This window comes from Electrona antarctica (genome assembly GCF_951216825.1).
Source record: "Electrona antarctica genome assembly, chromosome: 15".
NCBI lineage: Eukaryota > Metazoa > Chordata > Actinopteri > Myctophiformes > Myctophidae > Electrona > Electrona antarctica.
In genome coordinates, this window is record NC_136796.1 from 34,410,176 (window position 1) to 34,434,281 (window position 24,106).

At 43.2% G+C, this 24,106-nt stretch overlaps 1 protein-coding gene across 1 annotated transcript in view; it reads right to left on the reverse strand.

Annotated features, from left to right (window-relative positions):
- Window positions 1-24,106, reverse strand: part of LOC306938588 (dolichyl-diphosphooligosaccharide--protein glycosyltransferase subunit STT3B) — a 170,535-nt gene that overhangs the window by 15,614 nt on the left and 130,815 nt on the right. Inside the window, exons 6-11 of the mRNA XM_079522829.1 lie at window positions 23,471-23,569; window positions 20,510-20,656; window positions 12,393-12,441; window positions 10,722-10,876; window positions 9,261-9,472; window positions 1,740-1,927 (exon numbers count right to left, since the gene is read on the reverse strand). Of these exons, the coding sequence (XP_079378955.1) occupies window positions 1,740-1,927; window positions 9,261-9,472; window positions 10,722-10,876; window positions 12,393-12,441; window positions 20,510-20,656; window positions 23,471-23,569 (850 nt within the window). The remainder of the gene's footprint in view (window positions 1-1,739; window positions 1,928-9,260; window positions 9,473-10,721; window positions 10,877-12,392; window positions 12,442-20,509; window positions 20,657-23,470; window positions 23,570-24,106) is intronic.

Here is a 24,106-nt window from a genome sequence, read left to right on the forward strand (position 1 = left end):
CCCTTTCGTGAGTGCTTGCAATCTTCTGCTGCAGTGTTGATTTCGTCGCCCAATACTATGACGAAAAATGTTCGTCGACTACCTTTTTTCACTGATGAAAACTAAATGGAAAGTTGGAAACTAAATGAAAACTATGATGACTAAAACTAAGACTAAATAATTATTGACAATTTCGTCAACAAATACAAATAAAAATGTTAGGAAGGGACTAGTGGACAAGAGATCCAATATAAGTAAAAGACACAAGTCATTTTACACTTAAAATAGCCGATCTACAAGCTCACGTGTCGCAGCGCGGCTATTTTCAGCAAGTGGCGGCAGTGGTTCAGGGGTAGAGTGACCGGATGGGAACCGCAAGGTTCCCAGTTCGAACCCGGGCTCCCCCAGAGTTAGTGTTGAGTGTCCTTGAGCAAGACGCTGAACCCCTAATTGCTCCCGATGAGCAGTTTGGTACCTTGCATGGTTTCCTCCGGCATCGGTGTGTGAATCTGTGTACGAGTGGGTGAATGTAATGCACAATCTATGTAAAGCGCTTAGGATAAAGGCACTATATAAATGCACCATTTACAAGTGTAAAATCTGCTATTACGACGGCATAGAGGCCCGCCAAAATACATTTTAGTCGACTAAATCAACTGTAGATTTAGTCGACTAAAATCATATATTTAGTTGAATAAAAACGTTCCAGGTGACTAAAATGTGACTAAAACTAAATGAAAACTATTCAAGAGACTATTATGACTATAACTAAAATCAAAATTTGCTGTCAAAATCAACACTGTTCTGTTGGGATATTGAGTCTGTGATTCATGTGGATAATCTGGAAATACGTCAAAACAAGAAAAGCCATTTCTTGGGAACTTCATTTTCACAAGACCTAGTCAGTAGTAAGCACTGTGGTTCCCACACTATTTAGACCTAGTCAGTAGTCAGCACTGTGGTTCCCACACTATTTAGACCTAGTCAGTAGTCAGCACTGTGGTTCCCACACTATTTAGACCTAGTCAGTAGTCAGCACTGTGGTTCCCACACTATTTAGACCTAGTCAGTAGTCAGCACTGTGGTTCCCACACTATTTAGACCTAGTCAGTAGTCAGCACTGTGGTTCCCACACTATTTAGACCTAGTCAGTAGTCAGCACTGTGGTTCCCACACTATTTAGACCTAGTCAGTAGTCAGCACTGTGGTTCCCACACTATTTAGACCTAGTCAGTAGTCAGCACTGTGGTTCCCACACTATTTAGACCTAGTCAGTAGTCAGCACTGTGGTTCCCACACTATTTAGCCCGTGACCCCGAGCTTGGCTAATTTCACTACTACTTAAACATTTGTTCTCTAATGTATCATTTGTTTTTTAATTCATGAGAAATGTCCCCGGGAGTTTGGGAGTGTTTTATTGAAAATGTTTTGAAACAATTCAAAACAAAATGTAGATGTAAAAAAATAAAGGAATCCATAACAATGTGTCCGCGACCCCACAAATGGGTCCCAACACGACCCAGTGTTTGGGAACCGGCGCCCCTAGTGGTGCGTGCAGGCGCGCTTGCGTGCACATGCGGTCTCCCAACACCATCTCACAGAAATACGGCCACGGAATTGCAATTCCGTACATACATGCTTAGAAAATCCCCAAATCCGTACATATTATAAGATATACGACAGACGGAGGCGTGGCAACAACAGTGTCAGCATTGGTATTTCGCCGTGTTTCTGTGAGATGGGGTTGTGGTCTTCCTTACCCGTCCTGGTTGTATGACGCCAGCACCACGCTGGGACTGGAGTAGGCGTTGCTGGTGACCCAGGTGCAGTGCACGGCAAACATCATGAGCAGCATCAGCATCAGCATGGTCACGATGGACTTGATGTTGGGCCCCAGGCCCTCCTCGGCTTTCTCCTGCTCCGACACGTGTTTACGCACCTTTCCGGCCTGCAAGGGGTGGGGTGGGGGGGGGGGGGGGGGGGGGGCACACTCATGAATTAAAGCAGTGGTTTTCATTCAACCCCGAATTCTCCAGAACGGCCTTTTATAGCGCCACCAGGAGGCCGACTTTTGTAAAACACATTTTTGGATATTTCTCCTCCAGATTCTGTCTAAAAACCCTGCAAATCGTTACACAGTATTACTCTATAGTCATGTGCTCAAGACTTATCTGTCCGATATTTCATATTCTATCCTAATTGGCTAACATTGGGCCTCATGCGCCAACCGTTCTTAACCCTTAGAAGATGAAAGACGCCAATTGGCGTCTTCATCAGAATTCCGTAAATGATCAATGACGCCAATTGGCGTCTTCACAGTTTTTGATGAATCTAAACATATTAATATGCTCCGAAGCGCTGTTTAAATTCCTGAGCTTATATTCCAACTACATTACCCAGAAAACCCGTGTCACGTGACACACGTGTACGTGTTGCCATTGGAAGCTGGTCCCACCCCCTGTAAACAGTGGGGGCAGAGGGAGTCTTCATAGTTTTCATTGTTTTGCCTGTTTGCCGTCTCGCCCGAGCGATTTTCTAGCAGAAAAAGTTGAAAGCAGTACTATTTATTTGAGCGAGTTTTGTGGTAGTAGTATTGATCCATACGCGTCCCAGTCGCCTTCTCCAGGCGGAGTAGCCCTGGTCCAGTGCTTACAGCGAGACTCGCTGCTCCCTCCCTCCTTTTTTCATTGTCTCCCCATCGTCGTCCGATGAGCTATACCGGGAAACCATTGAAGACGATCAACCCGGAATGTTTTGAGGTAATCTTATTGTAGAAAATGCCCTTCTATAGTGATCAGAAATCATAAGATGATCGCTACAAATAGATGCTTGGATAATTACTACTACTAGTCAGATCATGACGCCAGAATGACTCACCACGATGGCCCCCAGCCATTAGCCAGCACCGAAGGTGCTGGCTAATGGTGTTGGTCGGTGCATTGGTGCTGGCTAAGGGCTGGAGGGGGGGGTTGGTGTTGATCGGTTGGTTGGTGCAGTACAAATGTATCGTAGCAGGCATGCACGCATGGCAGTACAAGTATTTTATATTGTAGCGTGCCTTATAGGCGATCTGATCTTTAGAGTAATGTTCGCTCCTTTTATTTACTGTCTACAAAGACGGAGAACAAACATGCATCGTTTACTGAAGCAACGCGTGGTTATGATGACGTTGCTACAAGGATCGGAGGGGGGACGGGGAGTGAAGCTAACAGTAGCGTATTATATAAGATCTGTATGACGTTTCATTGACGTCTGAGCTTGCATGATAATTGCATTCATTGTATATTGTATACAATCATGATTGTACATTGTTTAGTGTGTCTCCGTGTGATGATGATGATGACGATGATGTCAGATAGCCTACGTCCCCCCCCCCCCCCCCCAACTGGCTATTGGCCGGGCTGACTACAGCTAAATGTTTATTTTTATATATTTAGAACTGGCATCGGAGGAGGAGGATGATGATGATGATGATGAAGACGAAGAGTCAAGACTGCGATGGAGTTCTCCGACACTGAACCGGATGCATTCATTCATTTCAGTTGTTGTTGTTTTTTAAATTTAGCCTACACACACACACACCGTCAAGAACAACTGGAATGCAGTGGTTTGGGGACACTGGGGAGTTTGGGGACAACTGTTTTGTATGTAGGCCTATTTATTTTCTGTAATATTTATTATAATTGTATTATGTTAGTAGTCATACAAAATAAAAGACAAGCTTTTACAATGAGTTAGACCTGTCATGGCTATTTTGTTCACTAGTCTGAGGTTTATGGTTTGACTAAGCGAGTTTCAACTGTGATTTACTCTGTAACGGTAGATGGTAAGAACCCAATTTTTTTGTTATAATACAGTATACATTCAAGTCTATATTTTGATACATATCATGGGCACAAAGTCATATCAAAACAATGTCCTTGGATGAGTTTTTTATCAAAACTGTTTCTTCACAACAGGTTTTTGAGATACATGCATGAATAGACACGGTACTGGTAAGACTATGTAAACATGGTATATATCAAAATGTGCGTTAGAATGTCTAATTTTACCCCAAAAAAGAATTGAGTTTATATGATGTTCCATTTCAGAGCTAGGGGGACTTTTAGCTGGATAGGTCAGATTGATCATGACTGACCATGCTATTTATAGATGGCAAAATATCTACAGTGGTACATGTGAGAAACTTTTTATTTTATTTTAATTGAACTAGACAACTCACCCTTTAAAATGAGATATTGCATGGCTATGTACGCCCAGCAGAAAAAAAGTTATTTAGAAAATAAAACTTCAACCGGTCATAACTTTTTTTGTTGTCCTAGAAACACTACCCAGTGTAAATGCAGGCTCTTTTAAATGGCTTCCAACACCACAACTAAACATTTTATCAACTCAGTTCATTTTTTTCCTGGAAGCAGACAAGCCAAGCTTTCTCTGAAGGTCTTTCGTTGTCACACATTCACAACAGAGAATTTTCAATAAATCATTCAAAAACGCCATTCTGCCATAGAGAAGTCTAAAAACTATATAGAAATCCATGAAACTCTCAAAGAGTTAAGAAGTTCTTAAGAGGAAATTTGTTCTTAGACCCACTTAGGAAGTTTTTAAGAAGGTTTTGGGATCCCTCAATCTTTTCTTAGCTGTGATTTGTTCGTAGGTAAGAACAGAATCTACGCACACTGTGGAGCACTCTTAGGGTGCCTTTTTCGTTCTTAAGTGCAATCTGAAAACATAAAGGGAAAACAGCGCCATCTGCATGATGCTCAAAGTTTGGTCTGAGGACCTCAAGGGGTCCTTGAGGAAGTTCCAGGCAGTCCACAGCAAAATATGGAATATTTTACCACTTTAATCCCATTTATACTTTGAAAATAGCCAATATACAAGCTCACAAACGCGTCCCATTACTGCCCATTTTGAGCTTGTAGATCGGCTATTTTCAAAACATTTTGATAAATCTTCAAAACATTACCCTAGCAGAAAATATTTTCATATGGGGGTCTGCAGAATGGTCCTTGACATGAAAATGTTTGAGAACCACTGGTTTAGCGTTCACAACCCAACCCAAACAAACGCACCATACCCACCACATAACCCCCCCCCCCCAGTTGACTATTGTGAGATAAATAATAAAATACATTCATGAATATTGAAAATATTAAAATATTGAAATATTGAAAATGTGAAAATTTCTGTTCACTTCAGTACCTCCACAGTATTATTGATTTTTAATGTTTGGAGTCTGGTGTTCCACCATATTTAGACTTTAGTTTAGGTATTCTTGACTTCACTCAACTTTATTTCTATGTGTGAGGTCCTGTGAGCTGCAATCACACACAGGTGTGACTGCAGGCAAGGCCATGGAGTCATGCAAAACCACACCCACCTGGGTGAACACAGGTAGGAAAGTGAATTCCCAATGCCTTATATGGGATTGGTGGGGCGGTTCCCTATGGTAATTAGGATGCTAATTAGGATATGTGGGGCGTCTACCTATGATAATTTGAATGAACTGGCACACCCCTTCAAGTTACGAGGATTTGGATTCATCATCATAAGAACATGCTTACGAACAATTCTGCCTACTTAAGAACGTTTCATGAATCTGACTGGACTTCTCTTAGGAATTCACTTAGGAAGAAATGTAAGAGGAAAAGTTAGGAACTTATTGGCGCATGAGGCCCAGTGGCTTTCAAATTTTGCAGGATTGGCCCGTTTTCAACAAAAAGCCTCAAATCATTAACGCAGTGTGCAATTACGTGAAATCTTTCACGCATTTTCCTACACTGTTGGAATTGTCCACAATTCCATGCTGTATTGATGTTGGTACCATTAGGAGGGATTTAGGTTCAGCTGGGGACCAGCTGTAACCCCCTCAAGGACCACTGGTTGTTCCCGGACCACTGGTTGAGAACCACTGGATTAAAGCAAAAATAAATAAATAAATAATATAATCTCCGAATGAAAAATGTTGCTATAGGACCAAGTCCTAATATATGTAATAATTTGTGAAACCACATGAAAGGAGCCACCGCACACTTAGTAGGGGTGTGCTGAAATATCGATATGGCGATATATATTGATACGTCCTCCCGCAATAAATAATCGATATTGATTATTAAAATATCGATATTAAAAAAAAAAATCCCACTCTCAGATTCCACAGCAACCAGAAGTACTGAATTACTGGATGGTGATTTGTCCAAACAGCTTTGTGGGAATACAAATTGCAGAATGCATTTCCCCAGCAGTGGACAAGTCCACTGACACCAGTGATAATGGTCAGTTGGTGGTGTTTGTGAGGTATTATGATGAGGGTATGAGGCAAAGGTGGAGTTTATTGAGTATTAATTTAGTTTTTAGGTGCCACTATAGACAGCTATGTGTGTGTCCCTCCCTGTGTCCGAGCACGGAAATAGCGTTTTTTCAGTTCCACGTATTTTGTAGCTGCAGATATCGTGATATATCGTTGATGAAATTGTATACAATATCGATATATCGGAAATATCGCAATATATCGAATATCGTGATATTATCGTTATCGAGGGCCTAATATCGCGATATATATCGTATCGTGAGGTACCCATATCGTCCCACCCCTAACACCGTGTGTCCTACGCACTTAACGCAATATTTGGTAGCCATACAGCTAACCGGTTGGAGAAATTGCCAGATTGAGGCGCTAACGATTGCAGTTATGAAATATCTGAGATCATTAGGGTTTTTTGGAAGTCTGAAATAACTAAGAACCGTGCAACGTGCTGTAAGCTTGTATAAAGCCTATTTTCGGTGTAGGAGACACTTCTATAGAAGACATGCTGGGATAAAAAGACTGAAATCAGTCGTGGCGACTGAGGACTTTTATTTAAAAACAATGCACACTATTGTTATGGATGGTGGAGCCTTTGTTACGGTTGCATGCTTCTGAATTATTTAAAAGGCAAAATGAATTATTGAGCAAATTAAGCGCTGTTTCCTTGGAGTACCTTAAACAGCACTCAGTGTTGACTGAAGAGAAATCATTGAGGACTACAAATTAATATTTTATACTGGTGCGTGTGTGAGCTATTATAGTTAAGGGTGAGTATATACAGTGTGCACAGTGTACACATACACACGTGCACAAATACATTATAGAGATACGACGCATTGTATGGAGAGAGAGAGAGAGAGAGAGAGATAGAGAGAGAGAGAGAGAGAGAGAGAGAGAGAGAGAGATGCATCTTAATTATTTCAAAGACACTGGTTCCAGAATTTTAGAGACGTAAGCGAGCTTGTGACTGAAAGGTCACTGGTCTAAATGCTTTCTGCCCTTCTACTGAAAAGCTTAATCCTGAACCACTCAAGTACAGCTGCTTAGCAGCCATCACTAATAAGGTCAATATACACGGGGGGGGGGGGTGTTGTTTTTCTTTTTCTTTTGCGATTAATTTGTTTGTGCGAAATTATCCTTTCTTTTTTGTTACTGTTGTTTGCGTCATGCGTACATTCACACAAAGGGCCGGGCAATTAACTCACTCTGCGCCGAGATTGCCTTTTGACGCCTTTTTTTATTACCAATTGATTACGTGTGTTCCATATGCGGAATGAAAATTCCGCTGGCTTATGCTGTCTATGGGAACGTAGTTATTAGAATCGTAATATCTCGGATTCTTCATTTTGGCTCAAAACAAGCTTGATTTGCGCCTTATTTCTCTATCCCTGGTTACAAAATGTACTTTGGGTGAATTAAATAACAATCGCAGCACCCGTTACATAGCGATAATTCACTTCCTGCGTCTCGGTTTCCGAGTGAAACGGTTTTCAAACAAAGAGTCTCGCTGTATTAACCAAAAAGCAAATAAATATATCAAAATGTATATTTAGAACCAATAATCAACTTAGAACTGAAGTGGAAAGCAATACCTTTTGTGTTATTATATCAATGTGTCTGATTAAGCCATAGCAGATCTATCAGTTCACAACCGGCCCACGATGCAATGCATTGTGAGCTTCTAGATATGTTAGTTTCACCTTTAAAAATAGAGTCGTTCATTAAATCGAAATCGAGGCAAGCGTTTGAATTAAATTGTGATACTGATTTGAAGTCACATTGCCCCCTGGCCCTATTACCATAATATGAATGTTACGCGGCGATAAAGATAACCAATTTTTTGATGTGTTTTGCAAGAAAAGCTTTGCAAGAACAGTAGCTTTTAAAATTGTGTTAGTCATGCACATTGCCTACTGGAGGTGACCTTTGTTTCCGACCACTGTGATAAAATAATTACGCCTGTAGGGAAGCGGGAAGTGTTTCTCTGGGATATGTGTGGTGGAGAATCCCAATAGAAATGAGGAACAAACTGCAGCACCACTTAGCTTTTGTGAAACCATCTGGAGCGCGGCCATTTGGCAGATTTGAGCGTTTGTTAACACTTGGAATTAATTAAGACTTCCGGACCAAAATCTGACATCTTCAATATGGAATGTGCACAGATCTGCATTATGAAAACGACAAAGGTCAAATTAAAACTCCCGTTAGTTGCTTGCATTTACAGGAAAACCTTCAGGCTGAAATCAATGGAACAAATCTTCATGCCTATTCCATCATTATTGCGGCATTACGAGCAAGACAATCACTAATGCAGCTGGAATCGGCTGTAATTTGATTTCCTTCACGGTGTGAATGATGTGAGCCATGGGCTGTCACTCATACATTTAGGCTTTTTAATCCATTGAGACCTGGAACGCATCCATGTCACGTTAGCGTTTAACCACATTAACCATTAACCCATTTTGGGCGGGAACCCCTTTTGGTGTTTTAAACTATGTTATAATTTAGCTATTGAAAAATAGCAGATCTACAAGCTCATAGCGCGCCACCGAGTGGCGCGCTATGAACTTGTAGGTCTGCTATTTTTGAAAAATCGTTAAAATGTGCCTCAAATCTTTCCGAAAATTGTCATGATTTAGAAAACTTTTTTTTTAAATGTCGACGTCAGGCCTGAATGGGTTAATCCATTGAGGCAGATTCTAACAAAAATGTCTTTTAAATCCTAAGTTTTCTGAGTCAACGTTTCTATGTCAGAGGTGCTCAACCTTTTTCATGTCAAGGACCCCCAAGATTATCTGTATTTGGCCGTGGACCACCATCTGAAAATATGCGCACGCACGCACACGCACACACACACACACACACACACACACACACACACACACACACACACACACACACACACACACACACACACACACACACACACACACACACACACGCGCACACACGCACACACGCACACACGCACCTTGTCGTAGAGGTTCCCAGAGCTCCTCTTGTCGTCCTCGTCACTACTGTCCTCGGCGGGGGGGTTCTCTCTCTTGGCGTCGTCTCCCAGGTAGCGCTCGAACACGCTGGAGAACGCCACCGCCGACAGCATGCACACCACGGGAGTCAGCGTCAGCATCAGACGCACCATCACGCCGGCGAAGTACACCGCGCTGATGGCATACAACGCCACTGCAGGAGAGAGAGAGAGAGAGAGAGAGAGAGAGAGAGAGAGAGAGAGAGAGAGAGAGAGAGAGATCTCAAATCACTGGCGTAATTTAAAACAGGCCTCAAAATCCACCTTTCAGCATGCCAAAGGGGGAAAAATTTGTATTTCTCCCCCCTTAGTCAAGTGACTACCCCCCACCTCCTTGTAAAAAATACAAGCTAACAGCGCCGCACTGTTAGCTTGTATATCTGCTATTTCTGAATAGCCAGAAAGAATAGCCTCTAAAATGCCCCCATAACTCTTGATGGTCTACAAATAGATACAAATGGACACGGCGTGAGTGAGAATACCTACTGTACACAGATTCGCGTACACAAGCCTCTTGCAGAGCCACACCGTAAAAAAAACCGAAACAATTATTATGTTTACGTGGCTCACTGGCTGTGTGCGTCCCTGTCCTTGAAAGCTTAGAGCTGAGCCAACAGGTGCGTAGAGGATCGATAGCATCAAGTGTCTGGTGAATACGTCGGGTGGACAGACACACAGTCAGGGACACGGAGACAGAGCTCGCTGCTATTACTTCCAGGGTGCATTATTGTGAAACATGGCCGTGAGGAAACATTACAAACCTTAGTGTAGTTTCTCTGTACCGAGAGGGCTCCGTAGGTTCTGAGGTGTAGTTAAGAGAGATTCACCACATGTTCCTAAGCTTACTGTTAATGGTACTACTAGGCCAACATCGAGTATTACATATCTGCTGTTTAACTGCATGAGCCCTAGCCCCCCAATCACTGATGACTAAAAAGACTATTTGAAACAGGGTACAGGCTTTAGTTTAGACATACTATTGGTCCGACTGTCAGACCGACAACCTACCTCAAACCCTAACCTAACCCTAACCACGGAGCAGCGCATGTTCGACCGCATGTCCGACCGTTGTTTACGCATGACGGCCCGTTGGTGTGTCTAATCTGCGTGTGCATCCCTTTGAAACACTGTCAAACACACACATGGTGATATTTTACAAATGAGAGATCCTCGTTACATTATATTGGCGACATACTGGCATATCAAAACATCAAAGCCTTAGTATCATTTTAGAACCTTTACACTGTAGACTTGAAATGTCCGCAGCATTCAATAAAACAAATAATGGAAACAATAAGAAGAAGAAAAACGAAAAGAACTCTCCAAGAGTCCCCCCAGCATAAAAAAAAATAAAACATTAAAGAGAACAGCAACATCAATGAAAAACAACAATAATTTGAATACCAAAGACTCGCTCGTCGTTGACGTTCTTGATGCAGAACCAGAGGCCTGCTGGGAAGGTGCACACCAGGATGTGCAGATCAAAGAAGAAGGAGACCCAGGTGGTCGGCTGGTGCTCCGACACAGACGCTATGATGGGGATGTGGATCTTAGCGTAGCTGGAGGAAGACATAGCGGAGGGAGAGAGAGGAAGACATAGCGGAGGGAGAGAGAGGAGAGGAAAGAGTAGAGAATGGGAGGGGGGGGCAGTGTGTTGGGAGGGAGGTGTGGAGAGAGAAAATAGATCAAGGGAAGAAGGAAGGAGAGACAGTAGAAATAAGTAAAATACTATACTAGATACTAGCACAGTTTGATTCAAATTAGAATGAGATATGCCTTGTTCAAGCCCAACACACACCGTCTGTGAACGCCGCACGTCAAAAGAGCCGCCTCCGTTATTTTCAATGAACCTATCCTACACCGGCGGCGTCAGACGCACGCGTTCACGCCTCGCCCGACGCTCCGATACGCCGCTGTTCTATTTTCCAGGCGTTGCCGCGCGGCCTCCATCCGGGAATCCGTGGGCGTGGCTGGCCAGCCGCGCGGTAGCGCGCCGCGTCCTGTGGATGTTGCTGTGCGGCTATGACGCGCGGCAATACTGTGCCGCGTCGCTGCGCACCCGCTTCACAGACGGTGTGTGTTGGGCTTAAGACAAACGATAAATCCCACTACTAAAAAATAAAATAGAAAAAATACTTTACATTCCAAGGACCGTAGGATCCCAAGTCAACCCCCCCCTCCCCTTCACCAACTCTGAAATATTAATAAACCTAGTCTACCAGAGTTGAGTAGTACCATGTTTTCTTATTTTTGCACGTTTGTGTTTAATTTGCTGTGGTGAGTTTTAAATATTTATTTTTAAAGTGTGCAGTGATTACCGCTGTGAAAGGGCAAACACAGCGATAGAGTTACAGCCTATCAGAAGAAAGACAAAAACATACCGAGGTGCTTCTGTCAGCAAACAGGATGATTGGATTGATAGTCTTCAAAAGATCAAAAGATTTAATCAGAGAGAAAAAAAAATCACACCCGTGTGAACTGAGTGGTGCAACTCCCCCCCTTACACCCCCCCCCCCCCCCCCCCCCCCCCCTCTCTCTCTCGCTCTCATTAGCAGGCAACAGTTCAGCACTATTTCTCTCTCTCTGTTTCTGGCACGACAGCGCCCCTACTGGTACTCATGAGTCACACATGAGTCACACACAAATATAGGTTAACACGAGTCACATAGGTGTCACACGGACACGGACATTGCTGTTCCTTGGAGTGGTTGCACCACTCAAAAACAGGGGTTCAATGGTGGATCTTTGGTGAAACCACAGAAAGCCCCCCCAAAGGTTTCTAATGAGAAATAAGAATATCTTGAGGACCCCCTTGTACTGTATGTTAGTTGTATGCTAGGGTTTGTGAATACTTAACAGGCACAGCTCATATGGAGAATACCAATATGTATGCTAGACTGCTAAGACCTCTGTTCTGTAGCCAGCAATACTGTTTCTCTTTGTGTGTGTGTGTGTGTTCTCCACTGGGGCGTACAGAAATGCTTCTAAAGGCCTCTCAAACACACATGCACACACTCAATTGAACAAATGTTCTATTGACGGGCGAGGGGCTTGCGAAGGTCGAGCGAGGCTTACCCGGTGTCCCAGAGCGAGTAGAAACGCCCACTCCACGGAGCGATGTAACCTAAATGAAGAAACACAAATCAATAGAGAGAGACACAGGGCGAGACAGAGAGAGAGGGAGAGAGAGAGAGAGAGAGCGGACGCAGTTTAAACACATACATTATTAGTGCATAATGAGAACCAAAGGGAAAAGTGCCCGAACAAATAATGTAGAACTGTCTCCCCTAGCTTGACCCCACAACTAGAAATGATGCACGAAAAAATGACCTGCCCCGAAGGAAAGACGAAAGGCGAGAGTTTCCATGGCTCCCTTAAGACCATTCATCATCGTTGAAAATACAAATACTATTCTAGGGCAATTTTCACTGTGTTCACTCAAACTACCTTCTTGTGTGGCCAGGAACTTTTAACGTCTAGTTCCCGTTAACCCACTGTGAGCTGTCGAGCGGAGTCCCTCAGGGCTCTATACTGTAGTAGCGTTTCTGTTTTCGCCCTACATTAAATCTCAGGAAACAGACCATACCATTGGCAATTAGTGGCCCGGGGCCACATGCGGCCCCCACCTTCACTTAATGTGGTTAATATCAGAATACTGATATATTATTTATTTCAGCGGTTACAATTCCAAACATGCAGACATGACCCTTACTTCAGTCTAAATTAGTAGCTCAATGAGTAGTGTTAATGTTGTCTTTTTTATGTCCAATATATTTGTATTTAGTTCATAAAGTTAAATGGTAAAAAATGGTGCATTTATATAGCGCCTTTATCCAAGGCGCTTTACATAGACTGTGCATTACATTCACCCATTCACACACATTCATACACCATTGGCTGCGGAAACCATGCAAGGCACCAACCAGCACATCAGGAGCAATTAGGGGTTCAGTGTCTTGCTCAAGGACACTTCGACACTAACTTCCCGCGTTCGAACTGGCGACCTTGCGGTTACCATCCAGCCACTCTACCCCTGAGCCACTGCCGCCCATGTGTTAAGTTAACATAACTATAATTAAAGGCATTTGCAATTAAATACAAAAGTTACTTTTCAGGATTCCAATTCCAAAATAACAGTGGCCCTCTGGAGTGAGTGTGGAAATATAGTGGCCCTCTGGAGTGATGCGGAAATATAGTGGCTCTCTGGAGTCAGTGTGGAAATATAGTGGCCCTCTGGAGTGTGTGTGGAAATATAGTGGCCCTCTGGAGTGTGTGTGGAAATATAGTGGCCCTCTGGAGTGAGTGTGGAAATATAGTGGCCCTCTCCATCTTCAAAGTTGCCCACTCATGATATTAATAGACAACTCAAAGCGTGATGCGCTTTGAGCTTGTCAGATGCTGGGGTTTAAGTGGCCGGGTGTAGGTCTGTTAATTATTTGAAAATAACTACTACTCCCTAAACTCTCAGTCTTTATCTCGCACGGCTGAGGAAAGCTTCAAAGTCCAATCACTTCATTGTCAGCAAATTGTGAATTTGAAAATAAAAATAAAATCTGTTTACCCTCCATCGCTCTCTTACGCCACTGACTATTATCATATTAAAGCGATAATAGCTATCACCAGAGATGTGCTGAAGATGCTGCAACACATTGGGTCCAACTTATGACTTGTGACTCAGTGGAGCATTTTGAAGAACATCCGAACCGCGTTCTGCTCCAGGCAAAGAGCTGCCTCCTCTCTCTCTCTCTCTCCATTTAGGAAGTTGCTGGCTCAGCCAATGCAAATACATTTTAACTGTGTAACCAGTCGACACGGTCCCAGAGCTGCAAGCCTCTCTCCCAGATATGAACCCCAGATTCCAAGGCGAGAGAGCCTGGAACATGTTCTTTGACTCCTGCATCAAACGGGAGGGAGTTGATAACAACCCCAACTCTCACTAGTCTGGAGAAATGTCAGCGCTAAGTGCAAATACGACATTTGATGAGTTCTAAGTTTGGGCAAGTGCTTCACTGAATATTTACTCTGATAGCTCCAAATTACAATAATCAGCTTTTTTTTCTTTTCAAAATGTAAACAGCGGAGGGTGAGAGCAAATTGGAAATCCCTTATCACCGTCGGAATTCTTATTAAACTAGTTCTGACAGTGGTTTTCAACCCTTTTCATTTCAAGGCCCGTTATTTATTCAGCATTTGAGCCACGGACCATCATTTAATGATGTTTAGCCTCTCAGACCCAAAACTAAAAAATATTTTGTTGTCGTTGAATAAGATTTTGTCCATAACTCCAAGCTGTTGGCAAACATTGATCAAAATAACAATTCTTCTACATTCTCTAATTGTGTAGCCTTCTGAAGCAATGCAGATGTTTAACAATAATTTAACTCTTGAGACTGTAAAATGAGCCCAAATGGACACGTACGGGTCCATTTGGTTTCATTTGAAGTTAAAGTGTTTAAATGTTCAAAACATTTTAAAAATGTAAATGTAAAAATAGCCTTTCACCAAGGCCTTGCACGGCTTATTGCATTCACATACTGGTCACTACACACATACCTGGCAAGCTTACATAAAATAAAGACGGCAAAAGACAATGTGCTAACTTATCAACGTCAAATTCCACCAAACAATGCACAGTAGTACCTTCGGAAACATGTAGCAGGATGGTTGCCAAGAAACACACAGACGTACGCTAGACGCAGTGGAACGCATTATGCTTAACCACCTGAACCACATTATGGTGGACTGGAGTCCCACAGGGCTCTATACTAGTGTCTTTTCTGTTTTCGGTTATAGGGCATAGCAGTGACGGCCACTTTCTAGTTCCCCATAGGGAGTTCCAAAAATAATTATATCAATTATTTAAAGCCTAGAATGAAGCCACCCATGATCCTGGTGAATCATGACCATAAAACATTTGGTTCTGTGAAAAAAGAAAAGAAAACTGCAAAAAAAAGAGAATTTATTAAATATAGTATATCATATTCATTAATTCTTCACATAATGGTCATGGTTTACCAGGATCTTGGATGGCTTGATTCTAATATAGGCTTAGTTTAAATAGTTGATATAAATATTTTTGGAAATCTCTAAGGGCAAAATTAATTGGGTCCGTCTGGATCGATGGAAGCAGAAAATGGCCGCCACTGCTATGCCCTACAGTGGGGGAGAGCTTTCACTGATAGCCGATGAAACATTGTCCATCTGCTGTCTTCTGCAAAAGGCTTCCCCGCGATAAGGACGTTGGGGTTTACGTGGTTAACCCTTTTAGACCCATTTAGAGGACGCATCTGTGTCACCTTATCTTTTAAGCTTTTTTTTTATCGTGAAAATGTGTACACATTTTTTTATATACTGTATATTCTTTCACAGTGAACGTTTTTAACTCATATCTTTGCATGGGGGGGTGGGGGGAGTTTCCTGGAACAACGTATTTTCAGATGGGGGTCGGTGGCCAAATACATACGCGAGTTATGAACGTTTTAAGATTTTCGAGGATTGCCCAACAGGCGCTCCTGAGCTATGGAGCGATGCGATCCGTTCTCATATCAATAAACTTCGTCTTGTACAATACTTCGTCCTGGGCGTCGGGCGTTACTAATAGAAAGGACAAAGAACTTCGTCCTGGGTGTTGGGAGTGTTAACACTTTGATTGCTACAAGATCTCGGCAGGCCTATTTGGATGTTGCTACCGTTTAACATTGCACAAAGGCCTTGTTCGGGGGCCCACAGCAAAATGTTCTCTTATAGCGAGAATCACACGCATACATCAAAAGAAAGCTGAACTTGTCCACTTTTATTTAAAAAATACATTTTGATTTTACCATGTTCCATTCTGGAGATATTGACCTTTTTGCAACACCTGCATTTGCCTGGAAGTGGTTATCTTGAACAGCGAGCAGAGTTATGGATGGTTTAAAGTCAGAGACATTGACAGGCAGATATAAAATTGAACCCAATAAATATCCTATACATCCTATACACCGAATGAAAGCCCTGAATGTGTACTTTTACGAGGAAAAGAGTAAACATTGATCCCATGTACAGTTAGACAGTAATTGGTTATTGAATGCAGCTTGTGCCCACCAGATAACTTCAGAGAAGACATGGACGTGAACTCCTTTACATGACTTTCTGTCTCAGTCCGTATATAGCGAGCTGTAGTGAATAAGTACAGAACAGTTGCAACGCTCACTTCACAGGGGTGTGATTTTTATTATTACAGTAGAAGTTTACAGACCAAACTGTAAATAAAAGGTTTACATGACTTTCTGCCTCAGTCCGTATATAGCGAGCTGTATTGAATAAGCAGAGAACAGAATATGGGACAGAGTTGCACCACTCACTTCACATGGGTGTGATTTTTATTATTACTACAGTAGAAGTTTTTTTCTTATGAAAGCAGAGAGTCTTCTGTTTCATACGGTATATAGTATTTATATGTCGCTATAGGCCTTATTTTGTGAATATTGAGTTCGGGTCCATGTCTTCTCTGCAGTTATATCTGGTGGGCGCAATGTGCAATGTAACCAATTTATGACAAACTGTACATGGGCTCAATGTTTACTCTTTTCCTCGTAAAAGTACACATTCAGGGCATTCATTCGGTGTATAGGATGTATAGCATATTTATTGTGTTTATTGTTATATCTGCCTGTCAATGTCTGACTATAAACCTTCATAACTCTGCTTTCGATGATGATGATTGCCTCATTGTCTTGATCGCAAAACATTGGGGGGGGGGGGGTTCATGGGCACATTGGGCAGCAAAAGTCTTGATCCGTACGGCTATAAAAAGTCCCATTCCACCGTTCGGTTCAGAACTATAGTATAACGGTGAGACGCGTTGTCATCATCAGCTGATTTTGTTTTTCAAGCTAGTGAAGTATATTTACTAACAAGAGAACATGCCTGGGCATGCAGGTTGGGGGCGATGGAGGAAAAAAAAAGATTCACCCGGCTGTGATGTCGACGACAACGGATCACAACACCACGGTTTAGGACGCGGAAAAGTTCGTTATACAGTACACCCGGGTCGATTACGTCCCCGATGCGTTCATTGCGGTCTTATTACTACAATTATAATGAATAAAAAAGCGTTACAATCACACGTCCGAGCGATCTCCGATTATGACGGCTCTGCATGGCGATACGTGATCCACCAACGGCACACTGTCTGTTGTCGTGGCGGCCCCTCGATACTGTGGTTAGTTCGTAGTATTGTAGGCTCGGGGATCGTTTGGTCGCTACAGTATGAAGAAGGAAACATGCATCTGTCCATGTGTGTTGCAGACGTTATAATGCAATGCCGATCGGATCCGGTGCATATGTGTTTAGGCAGCGATCCGTTCATCATGTTTTTTTCCGAGAGACAGAGCCAGGACAGAGCCCCCATCTCGCAAGGCCCTCCTCCTGCAGGAGAAACAGGAGGGGAGGGGGGAATCGAGTATAGTGTTGTGTGAAAGCCAATAGGTGGAGGAAAGCCTGGTGAGGCGAGGTTAGGTGAAATTGGATTCTTTTCACACACCGACTGGATCATTCCATGGGCGCGTCCATTTTACACTGGCTTAGTGGCTTCTACACGTAAAGCGGCCCGCCCTCCTGTTTTCAGGAGGGGAGGGTTTTTTTTTTTTTTTTTTTTGATCACGTGAGCGGGACTAAGCAGCAATGATAGGGCGATGGTTCTTCATTGTCCGGGTGGGTAAAAAGATGAATGAAAGTATGCTATAAAAAAGTGATTAAAACGTATGGATACGTGGTTCGCACCCGTCGTTTGATTAATTGATAACGTATTGATACGCGATTAGCGTCGGCTGTGTTAATATCCAAAACTACCGTACATCTATATGGAACAAAAAGCATTTTAAAGAGCAAATTAGATGGTGTGTGCATGCAAATAAATAAGGCTCTCAGAGTGAGAACTCATCGCCAAAGACCTCCGTCTGAAGTCTGACCTCATATTTTAAAAGTTGCATCATGTTTCTTGATTCTTGGCTGTTCCCTGTATTCCTGTCCTTTTGTCGCACCCGCAAAGCACTTCGAGATTAACTTGTTTGAACTTGAAAGCACCACATAAATTTAACTGGACTTCCAGCACCGCACATTTCATTTCATACGACAGAAGGACCTTCAGCGCTGCACAGTGTGGCATAACCCATTTAAGACGGGGAACCCCTTTTGGTGTTTTAAGGATTTAAAAAAAATTAAAAATAGCAGATCTACAAGCTCGTAGCGTGGCACTCGGTGCCGTGCTACGAGCTTGTAGATCTGCAATTTTTGAAAAAGCGTGAAAATGATGCACAAATCTTTGAATATATATTCTTTCAGAGCAAACGTTTGTAAGTCAAATCTTTGCTTCTGGGCAGTTCCTGGAACAATATATTTTCAGATGGGGGTCGGCGGCCAATTACATATAATTTCTGGGGTGCTTGACATGAAATAGTTTGAGAAGGGTTTTTCAGAAAACTGTCATGAAGACATTTTGTAGAATGGGCCTCAGGTGTAAATGGGATAAACAATGACTTGCAGCAGAGCGAGCCAGGTACACTCTGCATGATTCAGAGTGGGGGCGCGCGCCCTCCCACGCATGCCAATATCCTATTTTTATTTTGCCGTATTCAAATGTTGCTTTACTACTCAGCTGAGCTCCATTTCCTGTTTACGAGAGCCCCGGATAAGCCGTTAAGGGGATTGTCAAGAGATTCAAATAAGATACGGCACGATTTATTGACATGGGTTGGGCCAGCGCGGCATGTACAAACTTTATACTGTTTACTGGAAGTTTTACTGGTGGGATCAGTTGTCGCGGGGGTAGTATTATCCAGCACATTCTGTTTACTTGTGTACACGGATAGTCATGAGTGGAATAAGAGAAGATACACAGCAAGGCCTATCCTTAGTAATACTTTAATGCACCCGGACGGTAATTAAGCAAATATTGCAATATACTGTTGTGTTATGAAATGTCAACGCATATAACAGCACATACAATACAGTACATACAATCTATGTAAAGCGCCTTGGATGAAGGCGCTATGTAAATGCACCATTTATATTTAACACATTCCCTCCCGAGGCGGTAACGTGAGGCCAGTGCCAGTGAAATGCCAGACAAACAGAGAAGAGCCCTCATCCGGCCGGCCCGGAAGTGATTGCCCTCCATTGTCGCGCCAGTCTCGCTCGCGGCTGTGTTCTCCCGATCGGACTATTATTATGCTTATGCCACTAATGACCACGTGCACCGAGGATTGGGATGTAGGCCGTTTCTACCATGGGAGGCCTAACAATAACAAACATGTTCGTCCATAAATATCACCACTAGAATTCTATGCTGTCAACTCAGTTTTCCACTTGGTATCATCCGATATAACCTGCATAAACATATTGACATTTATGATGACAACAGGAACCATTTCTGCGTGCTACAGTACAGATTGGACGTAAAAGCGTGGTCCAGTCTACTGCTGCCCTGGAAAACAGTCAGCTTGAACCCCAGCGGGTCCCCACTCCCCAGAGACCTCTGGTTTTCTGCCTCCGAGTGTACACGCCAACATTACATACATGTACAGTATTTTGGTTAAAAGGTTATCCTTGCATTGCATTCCTGTTGAGTTTGGTTTTCATCCTAATCACATTCTGTACATAGGACGTCTGGAAACGTCATAGGGACTCGAACCGAGGGGTACATAGGACGTCTGTGGACGTCCTAGCGCATCCTCAATGATACCGGGCGATTATTTGTCAGTTCGCCTTTCGGCCGTATGCTATGCTCTGCACTCAAATTAGCTTACCGTTGACTTAGCTGTTAGCGCGGCGGAAAGAAAGACTCATCTCTCCTAATCCAGGGCGCTCTCCGTGGTTTTGAACGGATCGATATACTGGCACTTCATTTCTGCTCCTCATCCGTCTCTCCCGCAAAATATGAACGCTTTTTGGATCATATATGGTATAAATTAAAACGATCGCAATGTAAGCTAGCAATGTAAAGTAAACTTTTTTTAGTGGATTGTTTCCGGGTCGTGGCGTTCAGAGTAAAAGCGGCCATATATTTCCGGCACCCCAGAGCTCCTATTTTGAAGGAATCCCGGCAACGGTTGTATTAACTGCATTCACTCTGTGTCCCAGCAGGTCCTTGTAGGATAGAAAACCAGCTAGACGTCCTTGTGGAGCAGGTTTAAAAAAGTTTGAAGACGAACCTGTGTATGTCAGATAGATGACAGTGAGGAAGACAACGCCAGCCGCCATGGCGACACCGAGAAGGAACAGAGTCTGGAACTCCTGTCTGGTTAGACGGTCCTTCAAGTACTGAAGGAAGGCATAGGCCTGCAGCAGGGCGAACACACCTGCATGCGCACACACACACACACACACACACACACACACACACACACACACACACACACACACACACACACACACACACACACACACACACACACACACACACACACACACACACACACACACACACACACACACACACACACACACACACACACACACACACACACACACACACACACACACACACACACAGAGAGGATGAGAAGGAGAAAGAAAAAGTACGATTTAAACAAACAGAATATTCGAGCGTGCAGTGACCCACTGTGACTCCCTCAGGGTTCTAAAAGCTGCTTGGTTTACGGAGTAAAGAAGTTTGAGTTGTAAGTCTGGGAAACTTATTTTCTGCATGCTATACAGATCCCGCTGGCTGTGAAGAAAACATTTCAAATGCATGAGACATTTCTTAAATGAGCTTATTCCCCCCCCCCCCCCTCCCACTCCCACTCTATCCTCCTTTCATTCTGTCCCCCCTCCTCCTCCTCCTCCTCCTCCTCAGCATTTGTCCGTTAGTCCGTCCGTCTGCACGTCTCTGGTGAATCTTTACAACAGCAGACGAGGCCTTGATTCTCCTCAGCTCTGTCTCAATCAACCACTTAACCCATTTAGGCCTGACGTCGAAATTAAAAAAAAATGTTTTCTAAATCATGACAATTTTCTGAAAGATTTGAGGCACATTTTAACAATTTTTCAAAAAATAGCAGACCTACAAGTTCATAGCGCGCCACTCGGTGGCGCGCTATGAGCTTGTAGATCTGCTATTTTTCAATAGCTAAATTATAACACATGTTGTGGGCTTGTAAATTGTATATTTTATAGGCAAACATTTTCATAAAGTTATATAGTTAAATAGTGATACCAGGTTGAAAGTGCTTAATGGTATCGTTGAGTCCTGATTCGTCTGCCTGTTACAGCCACAGCTGATCCGTCTCCATACAATTACACCCAAGGTCAAACGCTCCGTCACGTCCCCATAGCGAGCAGCCGCAGCTCAAGCATGTATCGCGGAATGTCAGCCTGCCTCGGGTGTAGGCATTCAAGTGGGTGTTTTGTAATGTCATTGTGTGTGTGTGTGTGTGTGGCTGCGACAGGGTGGTTTGGGGATTGACGTCTCCTCTCCACGGTAACCCATTGCTCAGTGTCTCTGCCTCCCGCTGGGCAGATATATAACGACGCTACCAGATGTTCTGCACAGCTGCTGAATGCACTCATCCTCAGACAAATGGGGAATTGAGAGAGCGGGAGAGACATAACGACAGAGAGAGAAATGGAGAGGAAAGGAGTGGGAGACCGACGTAAAAGGCAGTATTTTCTGGTCCCCTGGGCCCCAAGAGTTCAAAACATGTAATTTCTATCCCAGTTAGGAATGGGTATCATTAAGATTTGTATAATTCCGGTTCTGCTTCTCAATTCCAGTTCCCTATTTCGGTTCCAAAAATGGTATAAAACAACTTAAAGGACTACTTCACCACTTTTCAACCTATCTTCATATAATAGGTCCTCACTAATAATCAATCAATAATCAACAATCAATTTTTTTCTACTCGATCTGTGTCTCATAGGAGGGCTGTGGGCAGTTCAGAAACCGTCTTCCAGTGACATCATCGATGGGGAATACAAGCTAATAAAAACTGCAGGCTTTCTAGTCCTGAAAAGTCGCAATGCGAAAATGGAAGCCATCGTTCTCACGATAATGAAAATCTAAACATTTTTGTAATTTTTTTTTAAATAATCTTCTTAATGATGATGTCACTGGAAGACGGTTTCTAAACTGCCCACAGCCCTCCTATGAGACACAGACTGAGTAGAAAAAAATCGTGCCATTTTATCATGATTATTAGTGAGGACCTATTATATGAAGATAGGTTGAAAAGTGGTGAAGTGGTCCTTTAAGAGGTAAAATGTTTATTTAACAGAAAGCTTTACTTTATTTCTTTAACTCATTTACCACTGTCATTGCCATCCAGTGGGCGAAAAGGAACTCACAGCTTGCCAGCCGTCGACTTCAATGTTAGAGCATCTTGAGTTTGGAGCGGTTTAACCGGAAACTGCGAGTCGGAGATGTATGTTGAACCTACTCAAAATAGTGGCGCAAGCAGGATTCGCAGCCAGAATAGGTTTCCAGGCTGTATTAGACTATAACAACGTCCGACTCTTTTTCAACCTCCTGCACCCTCTACCACTTGGTTACAGCCGTCCTTCAAGAGGGAGGGACAGACTGACAAGAGAGATGGTGGCTACCATGCAGTGTTTCTTCAATGTCTCCCGTCACAGACAGGCCTGCAGTCCAGAAGCACTATACTGAGCAGATTCCCAGCAGGGAGCCATCCAACTTCAGACTCCACCAAGCATTGATTCTTTGTAAATGTGGATTTTATTTTTATGTGGATTTTAACCCATTTTGGGCGGGAACCACTTTTGATGTTAGCATTATGTTATGCTTTACCTATTGAAAAATAGCAGATCTACAAGCTCATAGCGCGCCACCGAGTGGCGCGCTATGAACTTGTAGGTCTGCTATTTTTGAAAAATCTAAGAACGACTGACATAGAAACATAGCTTTTTCAGAAAACTGTCAGGATTTAGAAGACATTCATTTTTAGAATCGTTTGGCAAATAATGACGCTTCTATTTCTGAACGATGTCAACCCATGCCAAACTGTCATGGCCTGTAAAAGTATTGCTTACAGATTAGGCAAGGCTCATGGAGATGTAATGGAGGATTAATTATTAATTATAGGCAATTCCCCCTTAATGCCACCGCCATGCCATATTCGTCATAGGATGTAGTATAGGTACATCGTAAAACCACTTACCTGCGGCAGCCATGTGCTCGCTGGTCCTGATTGGCTGGAAGCCCACGAAAGGAATCTGCATGGACAGCACAAGGCCCACGATGAAGAACGTGCTGTAGGCTGAGAGAGAGAGAGAGAGAGAGAGAGGGGAAGAGAGAGAGAGAGAAACAAAGAACAGTAGCAAGCGATTAAACCCTAACAGGGACATGGAAAAGACACCCCAAATAATCTCAACAGCTTCTACTGTAGCGAGTCTCTAATGACCTCGTTTATCGTTCATCAGTGGTGGAGAACCCTGTCCTCGAAGGGATTAAAAGCCCATTGATTTTCGCAGACGCACTTCACATTCAGGGAGTACATTCAAAACACCTTTATCTGAAGTCATTTAATGATAGCAGGAGACCAGGCACCAAAACAGCGTAGTAGTAGTAGTAGCGGGTGGTGTGGTGTAGTGTAGTGTGACTCACTCCTGCTGCAGATGGAGGGATAGGGGGGGGGGGGGTGTTTGGGGGGTGGCTCGGAGACGCACCACACAAACGTAATTAAGATTTCACACGCTCGCGTCTCGTGTATCCGAAGTGGACCCTCGGAGCGTCTCTCGCGTCTCTCTCTTCCCGTCTCTTCTACTGACTAAAGACGAAGTAGGAGTACAGGACA